Raw genomic sequence first — 18,705 nt, forward strand, 5'->3', positions numbered from 1 at the left:
CACCTAAAAAATAAATTTTCGCACTGAAATAGCCACAGTTTTCTATGCTCACAGGTACTATGTTGGGAGGAGTGGAGAAAGTAAGGTACAGTCAGGTTTGATTTGACTTAGCAGGCTTAGCATGCTGTTTCTTACTTGGAACTGAATCTTTTCTTGTTATACAGTTGCAATCATTCATTTTGTTCTAAGACTTTATATGAAAAATTATGTTTTCCTCACTCTTTTCATAGTGCAAAGCAATAAAACCTTACTGTTAGCATGGCTGTACTCTGCTCAAGCCTGACTATGATTTAATCTGTTATTTTATTGCTGGATTTCTTTTTTATATTTGAGTTTGTGAAAGACTCTTGTTTTGATGTAGAATCTCTATACAGTGACAACAAATTCAAAAGTAATTCACATGTCCCAAAGTTATTTTGCAAAGTTTGTCATCTTCTGCTAATGCAAATACAAGCTCTATATTAGAGACTGCTTCATTTCAATTTCTTTGAATTTTACTTTGTAGTGTTGTACTGTTCACTTGGGGTTAAGCAGTCAAAAGGATCAAGGACAGAGAATGGTGAAGCAAAGGACCAAGTAAGTAAGCAAGTTCCTGAGAAATCTTCTGTAAAGCCAGCAGCTGGAGTTGCTTTACAGAAGATCTGGGATAAAGAGACAAAAATTATAAATACAGTAGGCAAATCACCTCTGTACAGAGCTCTCTACACAGCCATAATCACAGGATATCACTTGAAAAATCATGCACATTTCAAACTGTGGAAAAATTATTATGCAACATCTGTGTAATGCACAATTATATATCAATGCATTATTAAGCCTTTTCCAGTGCTCAGTGGCCATGCCTATGTTAGGAAGCACTGTGGCAAAACAGGAATGCATTTGTGGATACCTCAGTGGTAGATACTGGGGACCCAACATCTGTACTAGATGAGTTTTGGGGATCAGTTCCTTCTCCAGTAAATGCAGAAGAGCAACAGGCAACAAGAACCTCTGCTACCCACCTTCATTACCTTTATGGCTAATGCGCTTTGAGGATCACTAGAAGGGTCAGTTGTACCATGAACATGAACCTGAGTTTATTTTAACAATATTAATACATGTAAAGTCATTTACTTAATAACAGTGAGTTATTATAAAGCATACATTTCTTTTTTATGAGAGTATGTGAAGAAAGGTAATATATTTATCCTGTTTTTCTCCTTGCTTGAAAGAAGACATGCCGAACTAGACATGTTCATTATGATGTATTTTCACGCTCATTGCTTTTTCAAGTAACAGTGTTTGCAGGCAACAAATTTCACCCTACACATTGCATTTCCTAGGCTCTATTTGTTCTAAATAAAAGGCACTTCTGAATGTCCTGATAAATAAAAGCAGCAGAAAGAAGAAGAGTCTACAAAACCTAGAAAGAAGAGGAGTCTACAAAACCTAGTACAAATTCTTGAATTTTGTAGAAGAACAACTTCAAATTCATTTGAGTTCTCCTTAAGCACTACAAACTAACCATATTTTAGAACAGGACAACCACACCCTCCCCAAAGGCAAGAGGTTAAATCCTTAATTACCAAATGGAAAGCCAAACTACAGAGAAAACCATAAAAAGAACATAAGAAGTTAGACTATACTAATAATATATCTTAAAAAAAAAGAAAAAAAAAGCTGTCACTTGAAGTTTCTCTAAGATATGCCTTAGCCATGGATGCTCCTATCTTCAAAGGGAGACAGACTCTTTGATGCTTTCATCTGCCATGAAGCCAAGAAGCCAATTTGGTTGCAACTGCATCATTACTTTCTTTTTGGGGTTGACCATACGGTTAATTTGGACTACTGACAACCTATTTCTCCACCTGTCCCAAGGCTATCTGCTTTGGGGATTTCTCTAGGACTGTAACATTTGTGCCCATGTGTAAAAGATGGGATCTCACCCTTTTTACATCTGTCCCTCTTCAGATCTTGCTCACTCTCTCTGGCTATGTTATGTAGTGGGAATGAAACCTTAACAAACCACTCACAGAACACGGCCCCAGAGACTTACATGTTCTCCCTCCTCTGTATTTGGGTTCCAAAGTACCAATTGCAAATGAAGCAAATGGGACCAACCTCCATCCTTAGGAACATTTTTGTATTTACAACATTCTAGTCCCTAATTGGCACATTATAATATCCCTACTAAACTACGAGAAAAGAAGAATATTTTCAAGATTGTCATACTGTTTTACAAAGTGTTTATGATAAGCATTTGTTATACAATGATTTTACCCTATAATCTCCAGCTTGCTATCAGCTTTCCGGAAAGACCATAAATGCTACATGCATAGAAAATATGGCTTGCAGCAGAAACATGTTCTTCTTGTCCTTTGGCTTTCACTTGGCATATCCAGTTTTGTAAGTTTGTGCTGTCACAACACTGTACCTATGGACCACAAAATTCCTATTCTCCAGCAACACAACAGGGCTCAGATGTCTTGTCTTCTTCCCAAGGCCCTGCTCATTTATGAAGGTCCTGCACATCAAATGGCTATAGCCACTGCTTCTGCTATTCTCTGCAATGCAATTCAACTGCCAGAGAGTCCAGTTCAAGAGAACATCTTTATTCAAAAAAGCACCTGCATATGTCCATCATTTTGCATGAGTTTTGTCTCAAATCACAGTGCCAAACAAATGGCAGAGGCAAAACAGAGCTGTGAAGAAAGACAGCAAATGTCCTGGAGTCCCTAGTGGTGGCACTGCTCCAGCTCTTGGACCCGAGAGACAGCATCTCTAAAGAGAATCTGGCCATTACCATTTTTCCTACATATAGGAGCAGGTCCACCCTGGCTACTGCTAAGATGTGATAAACTGATTTACAAAGCACTTTCTATAGCTGTTCATGAAGGCCTGAAGTTCATGTTCCACTCAAGTTGATCTGAAAACAGCCTACGGATTAGGGCCAATGGGAGACCCAGGATGGTGCTGTTGTAAAGTTACAGAACAACTCCCAATAACTCCAATGGAAAAACATGAATGAAAAATCTTATTACCTTAAAAGCAAAAAAAGCCAGTGAAACTAAGCTATGCTCCACACAAGTTGATTTCATTATTTTCTACATTATGACTATATAGATTTGATAACACATGAAACAGAGTTATTTTTAAACACTGTGCAGAAATTTCTGCATACTGCCTTCCCTTTTGTGCTTGGTCAGGGTTTTTTGGTTTGGTGTGGGGTATTTTTTGGGTTGGTTTTTTTTTTTTTTTTTTTTTCCCCGGGGCAGGGGGTGGGGTGTTGGTGTGCCAGTGTTTGGTTTGTTTTTTTAAAGCTGGATAGAAATTAAACTCATCATTACAAAGAAGAGCAGAAAACAGTATCAAGTTAAAATTAAAGACATGTTCATCACTGTTAGCCTTCCAGTAAAAGAAGTCCTCCACATTTGCATGGCAAGCCCAAACAAATACTTTTGAGAGAAACAGAATCTGTAATGGGGGGATGCTGTAATTCTGTAGTGTCATTAAATACGAGTGGCAGGTAGTACTCATTCTCTGGGTTTTCTTCAGCAAGAACTGCAACACATACAGAGGAAGGGTTTCAAAAATCAATATGCTCTCCAGCACTACCAATAAGCTCCCAAGCTGCAGAAGACTTTGTGACATATGGATTCTTCCACTGTGAATATCTGTTGTACTCTTTACCTCCTCTACAAAGCTGGGCATCAAGGGGTTTTTGTAAAATGCCTGTGTGTTGTAGTAGGGATTTACAACAGAATCCAATAATGTGAAAAACCACAACTCAGTCATCTTGCTGTGCTGGGAAGACTTTAGAAAAAAAGAGGGCTGTGACTGAACACAAAACCTGAGTTCAATAAACTCAGTAAGGGTGATGTTCTTTTGAGGTTAAGATACTATAATGAAATTAATCTGTCAGGAAAGATGGCCCAGAAAAATACCATTTTATCTATGTCCATTTGCAAGCATTCATTTTTTTCCTGAACGTTTCCATATATGAGTGGTAGAGCAGGAGCTCTGATCCATTTTGCTTCAGAAGAGCTTGGAACTCAACTGAATGGAGACACTGCATGGGAATCTACTGGCAAGCCATGGAAAGATCAGCTACATGAACTTTCCTGTACTTGAGACATCTTCCACTTTACCTGCTAAAATAATTAGAAGGATTGATCTGTGTCATGCCTGAGTGAATTAGTACAAGTATGGCCAGATGGGGATTACAGAGGGCAAAAACCAAATCATAAAATCAACATGCAATTCAAAAATATAATTTACCAACTAGTGACTTCTATGTTTATGCAAGAGGAAACATAATTAGTACTGTGCAAACTGGCAAGATTAAAAAACAACAGACACAAAACACACCTCTCAGAAAGCATTATTATTTTTTGACTCATGCTTTAGAGACACCATTGTCTCTACAGATGGGTTTTATATTGCTTTGCTTTTGTTATTGTGTAGGATAACAAGCCAAAATCTGAAAACTGTTTTGTTTGTCTGAGTGTGAGCTCCTCAGAACTGAAAAATAAATAGCATTGTTGCTTTGGAAGCAGACTATAAAGACCAAAAGTGTTAAGTGTAGCTTATTCCAAGCTGTATTTTATTGAAAAATAAGATGTAGATTTTATTAATAAGAAACCCCCAATTCTAATACTTAAAAAAAAACCACAGTAAAAATACAACAATTATAATATTAACACTTGCTATCTGTGTATAAAGACAAAATCAATTCAGCCAGTCTGTTTATGCAGAACCACTAAGATAAAATAGCAGAATAGGAGAATTCCCACAAATCATCACAGGCAGAGACATTTTGCATCAATCAATCACAACATAACATTATGGTCAACTTCTGCTCTCCCTACAGTACTTGAAACTGACAGCAGCTTTAAAGACAGAACCCATGCTCACTTGGATTTACGTTAAGTCCATACAAGGGCAATCTGGCAGTTTAAGTTTTTTAAACAAGCAATCAGAGTTTGAAAGAAAGCATAAAACAGAGGAAGAAAGTACCATGATTTCATTTAGATGGACTTGATGTCCCAAGATGTCATTTAGATGGATTTGATCCATGTTATTCTTCCTTGGAAGGCCAAAAATCAAATAATGTGGGCAAATTCTTTTAATGGCCAACCTAGAATTTTTTCCAATTTCTTATTTCTCTAGGGCCTTTTCCCCTTACTATCTGGATATCACTCCCCATAAAGACCAGGCAAAATCTCACAAATGGAGGTCTTTATCCAAACTTTTAAAAAATAATTACATTTTACTTTCTTTTTTAAATACTACTTCATTTTTCAGTTCTCCAGCAAGAACTGCTACAACATGGGACTTCCCATAACTGTTTTCCAACAGAAACAGACATCATCAAGAGACTATCTTCAGAAGTCAGACAGGACAGGCTCCAGCCCCAGGACAGGCAAAAAAGCTGGCTTCCATGTGCTGACAGGGGCAGAAATACAAAGACCATGAGGTTCTTTTCCCCTATCAATGTTTGGGTACACTTAAGTAAGTGTCTTCATTTTTTACTTATCCCCAATCAAAGATAACAAATTGAATAAAAAGAATAGATAGAATGAATTTCTACCTCAATCTGGGTGGTGTTGTCATGTCCCTCTTCAAGCAGCAAATCTGTGAAACCTCCCGGCTCAGAGGAATCCTGCCCTATGCTAGCTCTGTTGGTGTCAACCGATTTGAGAGACTCTGAGTGCCTTCTCCACCTGTGGCTGTTTACATGTGAATCCACTCGCACATTTTCCTCCACTTGAGGGAAGCTCTGAACAACTTCATAAAACACACCTGTTTGACAGAAAAAAAAAAAAGAACAAGATAATAAGTGAGTGGAACTTTGGTTTACTAATCATAACAGAAAACCTAAGAGTAGTAATCTTTTAATATATGTTTTGAACCATTCTATAGCGTGGCCAATTATATCTCTGATAAAGCTTCTACAACAGCATAAGAGTTTAAAAGAAGAGATAGCATATTCTTCTACAAAATTCAAGAATTTGGACTAGGTTTTGTAGACTCCTCTAAACATCCCAAATGTTTTATTTTCCTGCTTATTTTATGTCCGGGAAAAGTTTTCCCTGTAACATTTGCAACTTTGATACTTGTCTACCCATAGGTGTCACTTTTCAAAATAAAATAAAGCTAAGAAAAAAAATCAGTTAATCATCTAACAAAAAAGTAGAAGAGGCAGAGAAACACTGGTATGGAGTTAGCTTTTGCTACTGATTATATTTAGAAAGAGCTTGGAAGCCATGGTGAAAGGCAGCCAAATAAACATTATGAGAGGCATGAAATTCGCATAAACGTCTGTTCCAGTGCAAAATTAAAGCTGCCCCATTTTATAAGTGATAAATTCAAATGATGTGTGAAGTCTGCAGACACCCCCCATGTCCCCTGCAATGGGTTGGCCATTGGGTTGGTGTGTTTTACATATTTCTTTTGGACTTTATTCATGCTCATTCACAACTTCTTCATGTTGGTGAAACTATCAGCAAGACAAAACCATAAATCCTTCAGTAGTTTCCAGTTTGCCCAATCCAAAAGCCAATCCAAGTATTTTTTGTTAATTTACTTCAGTTAGCACCATCAAGAGGGGTAGAGTAATTTTGCATACTTTGCACCAAAAATCAGATATGCCTTTCATACTGTCTTCGGGTCTAAAAGGAGAAGTAGAAGGGTGTTCTGTACTTTCCATGTGCCAGGAAGAAGGGGATCTTGTTCAAAAAACAAAACTGCGTGGTTCAAAATGAACTCTCAAGAGAAGTGGCAAAGTAAAAGAAAAATACCAAGGGAAAGGATAGACCAGTAAGTAAATTATTTGTAGAAATATTTCCATTGCTTCTGTTTAGCAGAAGCTTCTGAGCAAAGGAAGAAACCATTTCCAAGGTCCTTACTAAGCATCACATATGTTGTCTAGGTACAGAAGAGACAGAAAAATAGAAAATTACCAATCAAATGTTTAAAGAAGTAGTAAGGCTTTACTGCATCACAAAAGGAACAGGTATAGGAGTCATGGATAAAGGAGAATCTGCCAGACATTGTTCTTGACAGACCAGAAAGAGTTACAGTACAGAAACAGTCTCTAATACAATTTAGGCTCTGTGTGATTCTATTTTTCAATCAAGTTCCCCCAAATCTACCAAACTTATTTCCTAAGCTATTTGGTCGCTCTCAACCACACTGAAATTAGTGTGAGCTGAAGGTGCTTTGTCAGCTAGAGAAATCAGAATTTAACAGAGATGCAAAATAAGCAATCTGAGGCCATAGCTTTCCATGGATCCCAAGTACTCAGACTTCTTTTCTTTTAATTGGTGGCTTTTTGAAACCTGTTTCCTTGCATTTCTTAAAAGCCTTAGAACACTTGTCTTCCACAAATTGCCACTGCGCTCCCTGTTTTATCAGGCAATCAGCTGCCAGATGCAGAGGGACAGCTCAGTGGATGAACTGACTTACTCCTCTGTGGTCCTTATCAAAATCTATTCAAAGCTGCCCTCTCTGCTTCAGCTTGGAGGCTCTCACCATCATGTTACGGGGATAAGGGCATCAGAAAGCTGACAGACGCAGCAAACTTCTCAGATACAGCTGCAGATAGGCACTTTCTGTCTGCGATACACAATGCCTGAGGCTGGATCCATGGAGGCAACATTTGCCCTCCCACCCCAGCCATGTCTGCAGCACTAAGACACCTCAGCACCCGCTGTGAGGCACAGAGAGCATTAAACACCTACAGACAGGGGTCACAGTGCAACAGCTACCTGTCTGCGGGACCCTGCTCCCTTCTTCTCAAGCATCTTCCCTGGCTGCCCTTGTTGGTTCAGATCTCACATTCAGAGAGGCAAAAAGCATATTTACCCTCCTTTTGCACTCCCACTGCAGCCTACTCTTTTTATGGTCAACATGTTGAGGCAATCACCGAAACTAGCAAATAGAAAACGCAAAAGTTAGGGGAGGGTCTTAAATACTATTCGTCTCAGGCTGAGCCTCGTCTGTAAAGGAAAGCAATTACACTTTGCTCTCCTACACCCTGAATAGAAACGAATGTGGTTTCTAAGATTTAAGGTGATGTAACATAAACTGCTTGTGAAAATAATAATAATAACATAGTGCTGGAGAGAAGAAGGAAATAAGCACAACCAGGTATTTCCACTGGCTTGGAAATTCCACTAATTTTTCTCCATAATTTTCTTTTACAGTATAATTGCATCATGGCATCTGCAAAATTTGGCATGGACCGTTCCCCATTAGAGAAATCTTTGATGCCATCAGTGCACTACTTTTATCCTGCTTCAACTATTTTAGTTATGTGATTTTTCTCTTGAAACATAGAAAATGTTCTAAACCATATTGTTACTGCCATTACACTGATAAATATTATTTTACAGGTACAAGATACACTGACATAAAGAAGCTTTATAATCATCTAACTGTATTCAGAATGCATTATAGCCTTCTAAATTTAATAGTAGCAAGAATTAAAAGCATGAACTGATAATGTTTTCAGTTTAAAACTAGTCTTTTGGGTTTTTTTTTTCACTATTATCTCTGAAAACTTCTACCAGTGTTACCACTAGACTAGTTAACTATGCTGGACTGGCAGAGTGGGGCTACTGAAGGTACAATGTGAGATAAAATCTGGATGTGTTTTCAGGGAATAAAGCGAGAAATTTCCTGTAGGCTTCCTCCTTCCTTAAACCTTTTCCTTAAGCTACTGGGGATGGAGAGAGAGAGAGAGATGATGGGCTTGGTCAGACCAGCTCTGATCCAGTGTGGTGTCTCTGGTTTATCCCGACAGATCTCTAATGCTGAGAAAGTGACAAACAAGATATTTTTTTTTTTTTTTAAATGAGCTGAACAGGGTGTTTTCCTTTTATGTAAATATAATTGAAATATATAAATTCTCAGATAATGGATAGGTAAATTAATTTTCAAGTTCTAAACGCAGGCAGCTCATGATGAAAAAGCATTCAGAGACCGAAAATTCCAATACTTTAGAAGTTAGAACTATTTCATGTTTCTGGTTGAAATCTCTGTGTAGCGAATAAATCACATAAAAGGCATTTTAGAGGAAATGTACCAAAGTATTATACTCTTATCTTTTAGATCTTGGAGCTCACACCTAATTAACACTGAAGGAGAACTTGTCATTCATATCAACTGGAAAGCAGCCAAATGCTGTAATATCTGATTAATAATAAAATCATAATATTGGCAAACATAGATGAGTAGTAACTTGTTCAACCTGTATGAACAGAGACTCAGAAGTACAACAAGCTTTCAAATCAGTTAAAATTGGGCTACAGTTTCAACTGATACTTTTATGTGCAAACCACAAGAGTGTTATATGTAGTTCTGTCACTGGCATGCAAATACCTCAGTGTGAAGGTCTGTAGAGTGATATTGTACTGTAATATTTTGGAAGCAGTGAAAATAGACTACAGGACTTTCCAATGAATATGTAATTAAGCTGGTGTTTTGGTCTGATCTTTCAGTTCTTGTCCTTGAATTTTTCATAAAATTGGCAATGAAAATAATTATGTCTGCAGCTCCTTTTCCCCTTGGTTAAGTTAAAATTTAAGATTTCAGCCCTGTGTTGAATAAAGCTAGAAAGGCAGTGGGGTGGGGATGAGAGAAACAAATCTATAAAGAGCATTCATTGCTCTGAGACGATCTGGAGTTAATGACTGACTGTTGGAAACTCTTGTTGCAGTTGGCCAGTTCAGCCCTTCACAGTTGAAGTGACTGATCAGAATTACCACCAAAGGCTTTCAGGGAATAGGGGCATCATTCACACAAAGTGGAAGGACCTATGCAGAATATTTAGAGAGGAAACTGGGGAAGGGGAGTAGGTGAAAATTACAGAGTCACTTTTACTCACATCTAAGACAGGTGCTTCACATTTCCTTCTGCACAGGTTTACACTCTCACAGAAAAAAGACTTTTAAAAGACGGTGGCATCTATTGCCTAAACAACCATGTACCCAGATAATAGCTTTTTGACTACCTTAGCTTGCATTTTAACAATTACTAAACAAGCCTTTAAACTGTATTAAACTACCCTGATGGAGGACACATGACAAAAACCTGTTATCTGCTTGTACATCAGGACCTGACGTTTGAGGTGTCTCTGCTAGTCTGAGGTTTTTGGCAAGAAGATGCGTGTCCTGTACTACAAAAATACACAGAACTGCTTAACACTTATATCATTAACATAAATCAATGCTGAAAGTGGACAACAACTGAATACATAGAGAAGTTTGTCTACTTCAATATTGTGAATTATGCAAGCAGCTCTTACAGATTGGAAGTGCGTATTGGGCTATACAAGAAAGATTTGCAGAAAGGGAAGAGGCCGCCTGACTATGGTGAGGGCACAGGTTCTCTGCTTTGTCAAGTCTGCCCTCAAACAAAAAGGGAAAAATTCTAAGTAAATAAAACCAAAATGAAACAGTAGAGTTTGAGAATTAAGACAGCTCTGATTTAGTAGGGAAGTCTGGTCTGCATAAAGCTTTATTTAGAATGAAGAACTAGCTCTCACTTTACAAGAAAAAAAAACATTCAAAATTTTATGGACAGCAATGTAATTAAAGAGGAAAGAAACCCTATTTTGAAACAAAAAAGCCAAATAGGTAAATAATCTACCACTAATTCAACTGGTTTTGGTTTTTTTTCCTCCTTTTCCATGAGGTCAGAGGTTTGTGAAATGTTTCAGCACACCAGAATTTCAGAATTGCATTTCTGAAGAACGTGTTAATTACATTTCATGATTGCACATATTTAGGCCAGCGCTGGAATTTGACTAATTTCACAAATGCACCATAATCAACAAGACTTTTTTTTGAAAGCCCAGAAATACTCACATATTGAAACCTCTATTCAACAGATTGCTTGTGAGATATAGTATCATCTTTCTAAATCTGCCACAGCCCAAATGCCAGTGAAATCAAATTTATTCATCAAGGAACTGAAAATGCCATCATACTCCTTTGACTTAAGTAACTTTCTACAGCCCATCTTATCAATCTTTACTTCTACTATGACCATTTTATTAGTAAAGATGAGGAACCCAATAAATATTGGTAGAAGATACGAATACTGGACCCATGAAGTGATAGACTATTCAAAACATAAATGTTCCTTTAAAGGATTCTCCAAGTAGAGTGCTCATATACTGAATGCCCAATATCACAGCAAAAGCAATCATGCTTCTCGTAAAAAGAATAATTTCCAGTTTAAATTATCTCTGCTTATGAACAGCTCAACACTGTAGAGACTTCTTTTTATGCTGTACCTGATTCGTGGGACTAGGACCAATTCCATCTCTCTGACCTTAATTTAGGAACGAAATAACAGACATGCTTGACTTTCAATATGTCCATGATAATAACAGGATAAATTACTTAACAAACTCATAAATAACATGACTTGTAAAAACTATCCCACAGTGACAATTAGCACACAAACAGCTGTGTCAATTTGGATCATGATTTTAAAAACGACAAAAGACCACACACTGACATTTTCTTTTTAAAGCTTGGCTGAAACTGCTAAAAGAATTTTAATAGTACGTGTGAGAATGATGCTTATGTTGATCCTATTTTAACCAAATGGGGGATGAGAATTTGTGTGGCCTGCAAAGGGAGTTAGAGGTTAACGATAACAAAATACTGAATGATGGCAGATTATGATCACAGTACTGAAACTACTGGTGTTGAATTGTATGCTCAGAACAATGAATAATGTCTAAAATAATAACACCATCTTGATGCATGTTTTTCTTGCAATTATACAATAAATAACTAATAAGACTCGTGTCTACTACAGAGTTAGTATCAATAATAAGTACTACGGCAGGGAAATAACATAACTGGTAATTTCCTTACAAGTGCATTTTATCAACAATATGAATTCAGACTTTTCCCTTTGCAACCTCTTTCTATTCAACAACTATTTTTCACCACTACAGGTGGTCCCAAAGAGTGTATTACCATACTTGTAGAACTTTATCTTCATCACAACTATAACTGCTGCAGGTTCTTTGGGGTTTTTTTTGTTTGGTTGGTAGTTGGTTGTTTTTTTTTTTTTTTAATTGTCTGATTTACTTTAATTTTGCAATTATTTGTGTTATCTGGTATGTATATGTATACTGGTATACATATATATATGTGCCATATATATATGTAATGTATAGTGGCAAACCAAAATGGTATTGGTAGAGTCAGGAGTCCGAGTCCACTGGTAGCAATACTGTAGCTTTGATTAGTGCACATCAACAGTGAGGAAATATTGTCTAATTCCAGCTTCACCAATCATACTCCCCAGCTACATAAACACAGTAATTTAAAATGTACGTTGAATTTATAAGCAATCTGATTACAGCTTTATAATGTATTATGGATTTGTTTTGCTACTCTTCCTGTCAGTTCCACTTGGGAACCAGGACCTACGTTTATCACTAATTGGATACATGCAGAACAAAAAAAGAAGACAACTTATGCCTCAAAGAAAGCTTGCAGTCTTAAAGATGCTGGGTAATACAAGAAGGGAGAGAGAGTTTTGGTCAGCAAACAGTGGTATCAGTCATCATCAAAAACCTAACCAGTATCAAGATTTTGAAGTCATTGTAGTAAGAAGAAGATTTAAAAAGGAAAAAAAAAAGATGTGATATCATTTGATGTGTTTAAATGTTTTTATACACACAATTTAGATGGATTTAAGTTGCTTTCAGAACTGAGTTTTAAAACAGTGACAAGAGTCTAGAGAATGCTGATGGTAACAGTAGAGGGCATAGAACACTTCGCTCCTACCAGGCTCTTTCATGTCTCATATACATCTGCATCCCACAGGTGCAGACCTTTTGTATTACTTTTGGAAAAATAAAAACACAATTATGTTTACGCTAACAATGCAGAGTATAATCCTTTATCGCAACCCTCCACTTTCTGAGACAGGGACACAAAATCGCTTTGAAAGGAAATTACAGAAAATGAAGATGGAATTGATTCTTGTTTAGCCTTCCTTACAAAAGAAGAAGCTCTAATAGGTTTAGATACCCAGCCATGGCAAATTCAATTTGAGTACTACGCAGCATCCCTATTAACAAAAACCAGAAAAGCCAGAATTGTGTAGTTCTGATTTTATTTAAAACTCCACAGATGTATTGTTACTAATGTGATATTTTCCAGAACTTTCAGGTGGTTCAGGTCAGAGAGCTGGACCTCATGGAACGCATGAAAAAATTCAGAACCATGCTATTAGTACCTATCTAAACTCAGTATACAATGCACAACTGAAATAGTTTCTCCAAATGAAAAATGGGAAAGTAATGAGTTTTCTTTCTCCTTAAGTGTTGCTTGTCTCAGCTGCTGTAACTTCAGTATGGGTTTTCTTCACATAGCTTTGGTCTTTGCTATACATACAACCATTTATTAACACTGGCCTTCAACCTTTTTTTCAGCTGGAGATCCCTAAAAATTTCCTAGTAAGGTTGTAAATTTAAGCCTACTCAAAAAATGCTTCCTGGTTCTTGTTTTCCTCTCCTTATTTCCAGCACACAATTTTGCATTTTAGAAGGGAAGCCTGCCTCTCCTAATCTCACCTGACTAGCAGAAAGGAGGTGCTTCCTGATACATTGAACAATGCCTGCATTCTTCCTTCCGGGCTTTTACTTTCAGCTACCCATATTAGAGCATGATTAACATCACTTAATGTTCGCACACCATACAAATAGGTTTCATATCCACATTCCCAGTAGCACTTCCAATAATTATTAGCAATGCAGATACCCAAGTGTACCTAGGTGAATATTTATCACATACTAAGTTTCCATGTAAAGCAAAAGGAATAATATCTGTAATGTTCTTATATTCCTGGCACACAACTCAAAATATTCATAACTGTATTTTCTTGTGGATTATCAAACTACAGCATAGAAAAACAGGAAGTTAACATGTTTTAAATAATCTGAGGTTTTGTGATTAACCATCATAGCAATAGTGTCAAAATATTCATTCATGTGTAATTTATGCATCTTCTGTCCAAACTTCACTATGTCACAAACCCTCACTAAGACACAAAATTACTTGTGTAAAAAGCAGCAAAAAATAAAGAATTCAAAGAAAAATTGTCCTGCTAAGAGAAATGGAGATCCCTCTATAATATTCTATTTATATGCAAATTCTTGCTTTTCCAACCTAGACTCCAAGTTTTTCCAGAGAATACTAATACCAACTGTACCTTGTTTAAACATATTGGACGAAGTTTATAAAGGTGGTTTTCTAGTCGATAACTGGATTACAGTATGATTGCCAACATCGGACACTAGTATCTCCAATGTGTCCACTGCACACTTCCCATTTGAAAGCATCTTTCATTTTCCTGAAGGACCCAGCAAACCTGTGCACTAGAACAATGCAAGGATGCCAGCCCCATGGTGGGTCAGCTTCTCATCTAGATTCAGGCTTAACCGAAACAAGCAAGTAATCTATTCAGCTAGAAGACTTTCACCAATGTGCACAGATATGTAGATGATAAAAATGGAGTTAAAAAGTTAGATGGACAATTTTGCAGTCACATCATTAGGAATAACTTCTGTTTCTGGGCAGTGGAGAAAACCATATAAAAATGAAATAGTCATTCATAATTTGAACTGCAGCATATGTTTGGAACTCCTTTTGCATGACTTGTCAGGAGAGAAGAGAGCAAATATCTGGGATGTGCCAGACTCTGCTAGATTGGCTAATTTATGCCCTTCCCAGCAGTCAATGGCAAATGCAACTTTGGTAGAAGGGTTATCTTCATTTTCAGCCTGAGGAAAAGCCAGGGACTAAGAAAGGTGCAAGCCCATTCTTGAAAAACGTATTAGCACAGACAGCACTACACTTTTTGTAGTCTGCAGAGGCAAAGAACAGCAATTCCAGGGACACTGCTCTGGCCAAGACAACATCAGTTAGCTCTCCACAGGCCTGTCACTCACTGGTGCTGGAGTGGCATCAGAGGGTAATTGGCTTCCTGGGTAGCCCTGTCAGGCTGACTTTGAGTCAGGCACAGGGATCAATGTCAGCATTCACACCAAAGGCAACCATGCTGGATTTGGTGGCTCAGGCAAAGAGATACAGACAGGAAAACAAAGCTCACATATCAACACAACGGAGCTACCCATACATACATGTATACGCAACATCACCTCGCAGACGCAGATTAAAATCTGAGAAACCCAGCGTGGTGGAAGTAAGAGAAGAAAAGCAGTGTAACAACTCATCAGGTACAACAAACACTGACGGATACACAGACCAAGGTTTTCCTCTCCGTCCTTGTCAGGAGTGCCCAACAGACTGTAATCACCTTGTTAACAAGTTTGTCGGCAAATAGGGAGAAACTCCTAAGCCCCCTACTCACTCTTAACTCATTTCTTACTCAGTCTGTGGCAGTGGGCCAAAATGCAGCCTACATAAAGAGTGCCACCACTCAGAACTCAAACCAACCTGAACACCTTCAAACAAGGCAGATCATGCAATGTAGCCCTGGGCGCAACTGAAACATGACACATTTTTCCTGCTGTGTCCTCAGTACCCTCTGCCCCCCTCACAGGAGTAGAAAGGAAGTGGTTTGCAGTATTAGATGTTTCACAGGATTTGGAAAACTGGAAAATGAACAAGCACTCACCCTTGCCCAGAAACGTGTAGCAGGGAATGCAATAGTATGTGATATTACAAAAGCTGAAGAAAAAAGCTGCATGACTTTTCTTCCACTGTGCTGGTAAAGTTTTTGAAGATGGGAAGGTTAAAATCTACAACTGTTTGTGGAGACATAACTTGGGCTTTCCTTCAGCTCAATGCTAAAATGCACAAAGTGATTTTATACAGAACCTAACATTTAAAACTCCATTTTCATTATGGATTAAATAAGGAAATTTTATACCTTCTTTGCTTTTCTGCACATGAAAGTTTCCTAGACCAACAGTGATCCAGGATTTAGAAAGGTTATGCCAGCTCCAAGTAAATAGACTGATCATTTGTGGAATTAATGAATTCATTTAATAAAAAGTGAAAGCTTAGTGCCAGAACTCACTACACTGTGGTGTCAAAACAAGGTTTTCATAAAATGTCCTGCAAAAAATAAAAGTAGTAAATTGGCATGTTCAATCATGGAGTTGCTCCAAGGGTTAGGAAAAATAAAGGTCATCTCACTGGGCTTATGTGATTAGGTCAGCAATGATTGAGAAACACATTAAATGTTAGTACTCTAAAATTCTCAAAATATTCTTGACCTAATTTTCTTAGCTTTATAGATACACTGAGTTATGCTTACTGTGTTTTATTCTTGAGGCTTTTTCTGTAGAGATGGGATGGTCAAGAAATGACAATGATAATTTTTTTAAAAGAATAGCTTGAAGCTTGTTTCAATGTGTCTTCACGCTTAACCCACAATTGCTGTTCAACTTAAATTTCCCTATACATTTACCCAGTTCCCTCATTTCTGTATCTTTTGTTCCAAAAGAATAGTACAAAACTTTAAAAAAGAAGATGTATTGCCTTCCATTTTCATCCATATGCATTAAGTAGGTATTTTCAGGACTTTTGAAAATATAATAGTGATTTTAAATTAATAAGGGCTCCAATCTGGCCTGATGCAGTAAGTCAGTACTGTAGATATGGCCCTCTGTAAGACCAGGCACTAGGGAAGTCAGAGCCTTTCATCTTTCCAGGAAGCACAAGGGAAAACTAACTATAGTAAATATATATGGTGTAGAGACGGATTATATAAAAGGAACTAAAAATGTACTGTGGAAACCTGGGTTACTTAATTTTTTATAGTATTTTTGCATAATAGCTCAATGGATGCCTCACTTTTCCTATCTGTAAGATGCAGATAATGATACTGGCTTTGTCTGTTAAACATATTCTGTGTTAGTGATGACAAGCGCTAGATAATAGCTATGTACTATTTTATTACTGAAATGCCATTGTTTATTTCTTCCAGACTCTCTGTTACTGTGCAGGGGCAAACTATTTTCTGTCTTATCAAAGAAAGATTAAATTTGTCACTGAAATTAAAATGGGTCTAAATTTCTTCAGCTTCTTTTCAGGAAAAATTCTCATTTTAGCTTCATCAGGAGATCTGCTGGAGAAAAACATCATGTTTCTAGCACACTAATGGAGGAAATTAGAGCGGAGACTGTTCTTAAGCTCTGGCACAAAATCTGCATTGCTAGATGGGGGAACAAAAAAAATAAATCAATCATACATTAAGGAGGAATTGTTGTAGATATGTATTTAGAGTCGAAGAACAGCTGGATTAAATCTATCAGGAAGCAGAGACATAAAAATAAGAATTAAGCCAGTTAGAGATATGAATGATAGAAAGACATTCTTTGTTTGGCAGAAAAGAAATAATCCATTTGAAAACTGCAGGGATACTGGGGAAACAGAAGATAAAATATTGCATCAATCTTGAAACTTATCAAAGCAATGAAATTATCTAGCAAATATTTAATTGGACAGCCCGATATAAAGCGTCTTGAATATTGCCTTTCTCTTCTCCCAAAAGACAGATAAACTAGTACTGTGGACTGTGCAGATACAGGGAGTAAAGTGCAGGAAGGGCATGTTTTCACAGTTTTTAATTAACCAACAGGACTGGAAGGACTCAACTCCTGTAAAAGGGTTTTAGAATTTACAAATAAAGTCTAGGTTTTTTTATATATATTACAATTGACACTGTTTATATGCACTTCCATTGTGCCGAAATAAAATGAGGGAACTGTATTGCTGGCATCCCCTTTTAATACATGGAACTTACATGAAACTTAGGTATGTGGATAGGCACATTCTGGGAAAAGATTGAATAAATGTGGTTTTTTTCCTTATTATACACTTCCAATTCTATCACAACATTCCCAAGAAAAAATATTAACAGCTTTGCAGCACTCCTGCTGGGGTGGCTTTGCCAGCATGCTATGTATATACATTTCATCTGTGCATTTTCTTAATGAGGAGGCAGAGATGGATGCTGCCATGCTGCAAAGCACATGGTGCTTTAGAAGCTGTGCAGGGATGAGCCAGCTCAAATGACATCACTCTACGCTTATGAAAGGGCAGATTTACAACCTCTCTCTGCTGTGCCTTGTGCTTTTCTAAGTGGAAGATAGGACATTATGTAATGTGTGAAGATCGCTACACATTGATCACATGAAGAGTATGTTATTTTACTTTTCAGAGGGTAAAAAAAGAATAGAGGCATTTCACAGAACAAGACAGTTCAGTACATTTCTTAAAAACCCACAAGTGTGCTTAAGTGTTTTGGAAGGCCTTATTTTGTAAATGAAGCTGGGCTTATAGGGACTCAACTTGGTAGACTGACTGACTTAGATGCATGCAAACACTGCCCAGTGCACTAAGAGAGCTGAAGGGATGGCTCTGAGGAAGACACCTTCTTGGTTGGTTTTCTTCTTGGGTAATCACGACAGTGCAGAGCATTTACACTTCTATTCAGCAACTTGCTCAAGCTGTTGCTCAGGTTCTTTATTTTCACTGGTTAGAAGGCAAATTCAAAGAAGAAAGAGGCGAAAAATGTCTGGAAATAAGAATTAATATAGTGGGTTTTAAAAGGTTTTGGACACAATGACATTTGAATGTTTACCTCCTCCTGGCTTATTAATCAAAGACAGGATTACTCCGTGTAGAGAATGATTTGGGAATATAAGTCAGCCTATTT

General features: G+C 37.4%; 1 protein-coding gene across 1 annotated transcript in view; it reads right to left on the minus strand.

Annotated features, from left to right (window-relative positions):
- Positions 1-18,705, minus strand: part of PLXDC2 (plexin domain containing 2) — a 289,801-nt gene that overhangs the window by 158,281 nt on the left and 112,815 nt on the right. The window contains exon 2 of the mRNA XM_075705348.1: positions 5,570-5,781. Coding sequence (XP_075561463.1) covers positions 5,570-5,781 — 212 coding nt within the window. The remainder of the gene's footprint in view (positions 1-5,569; positions 5,782-18,705) is intronic.

This window comes from Pelecanus crispus, chromosome 2 (genome assembly GCF_030463565.1).
Source record: "Pelecanus crispus isolate bPelCri1 chromosome 2, bPelCri1.pri, whole genome shotgun sequence".
Classification (NCBI taxonomy): Eukaryota; Metazoa; Chordata; class Aves; order Pelecaniformes; family Pelecanidae; genus Pelecanus; species Pelecanus crispus.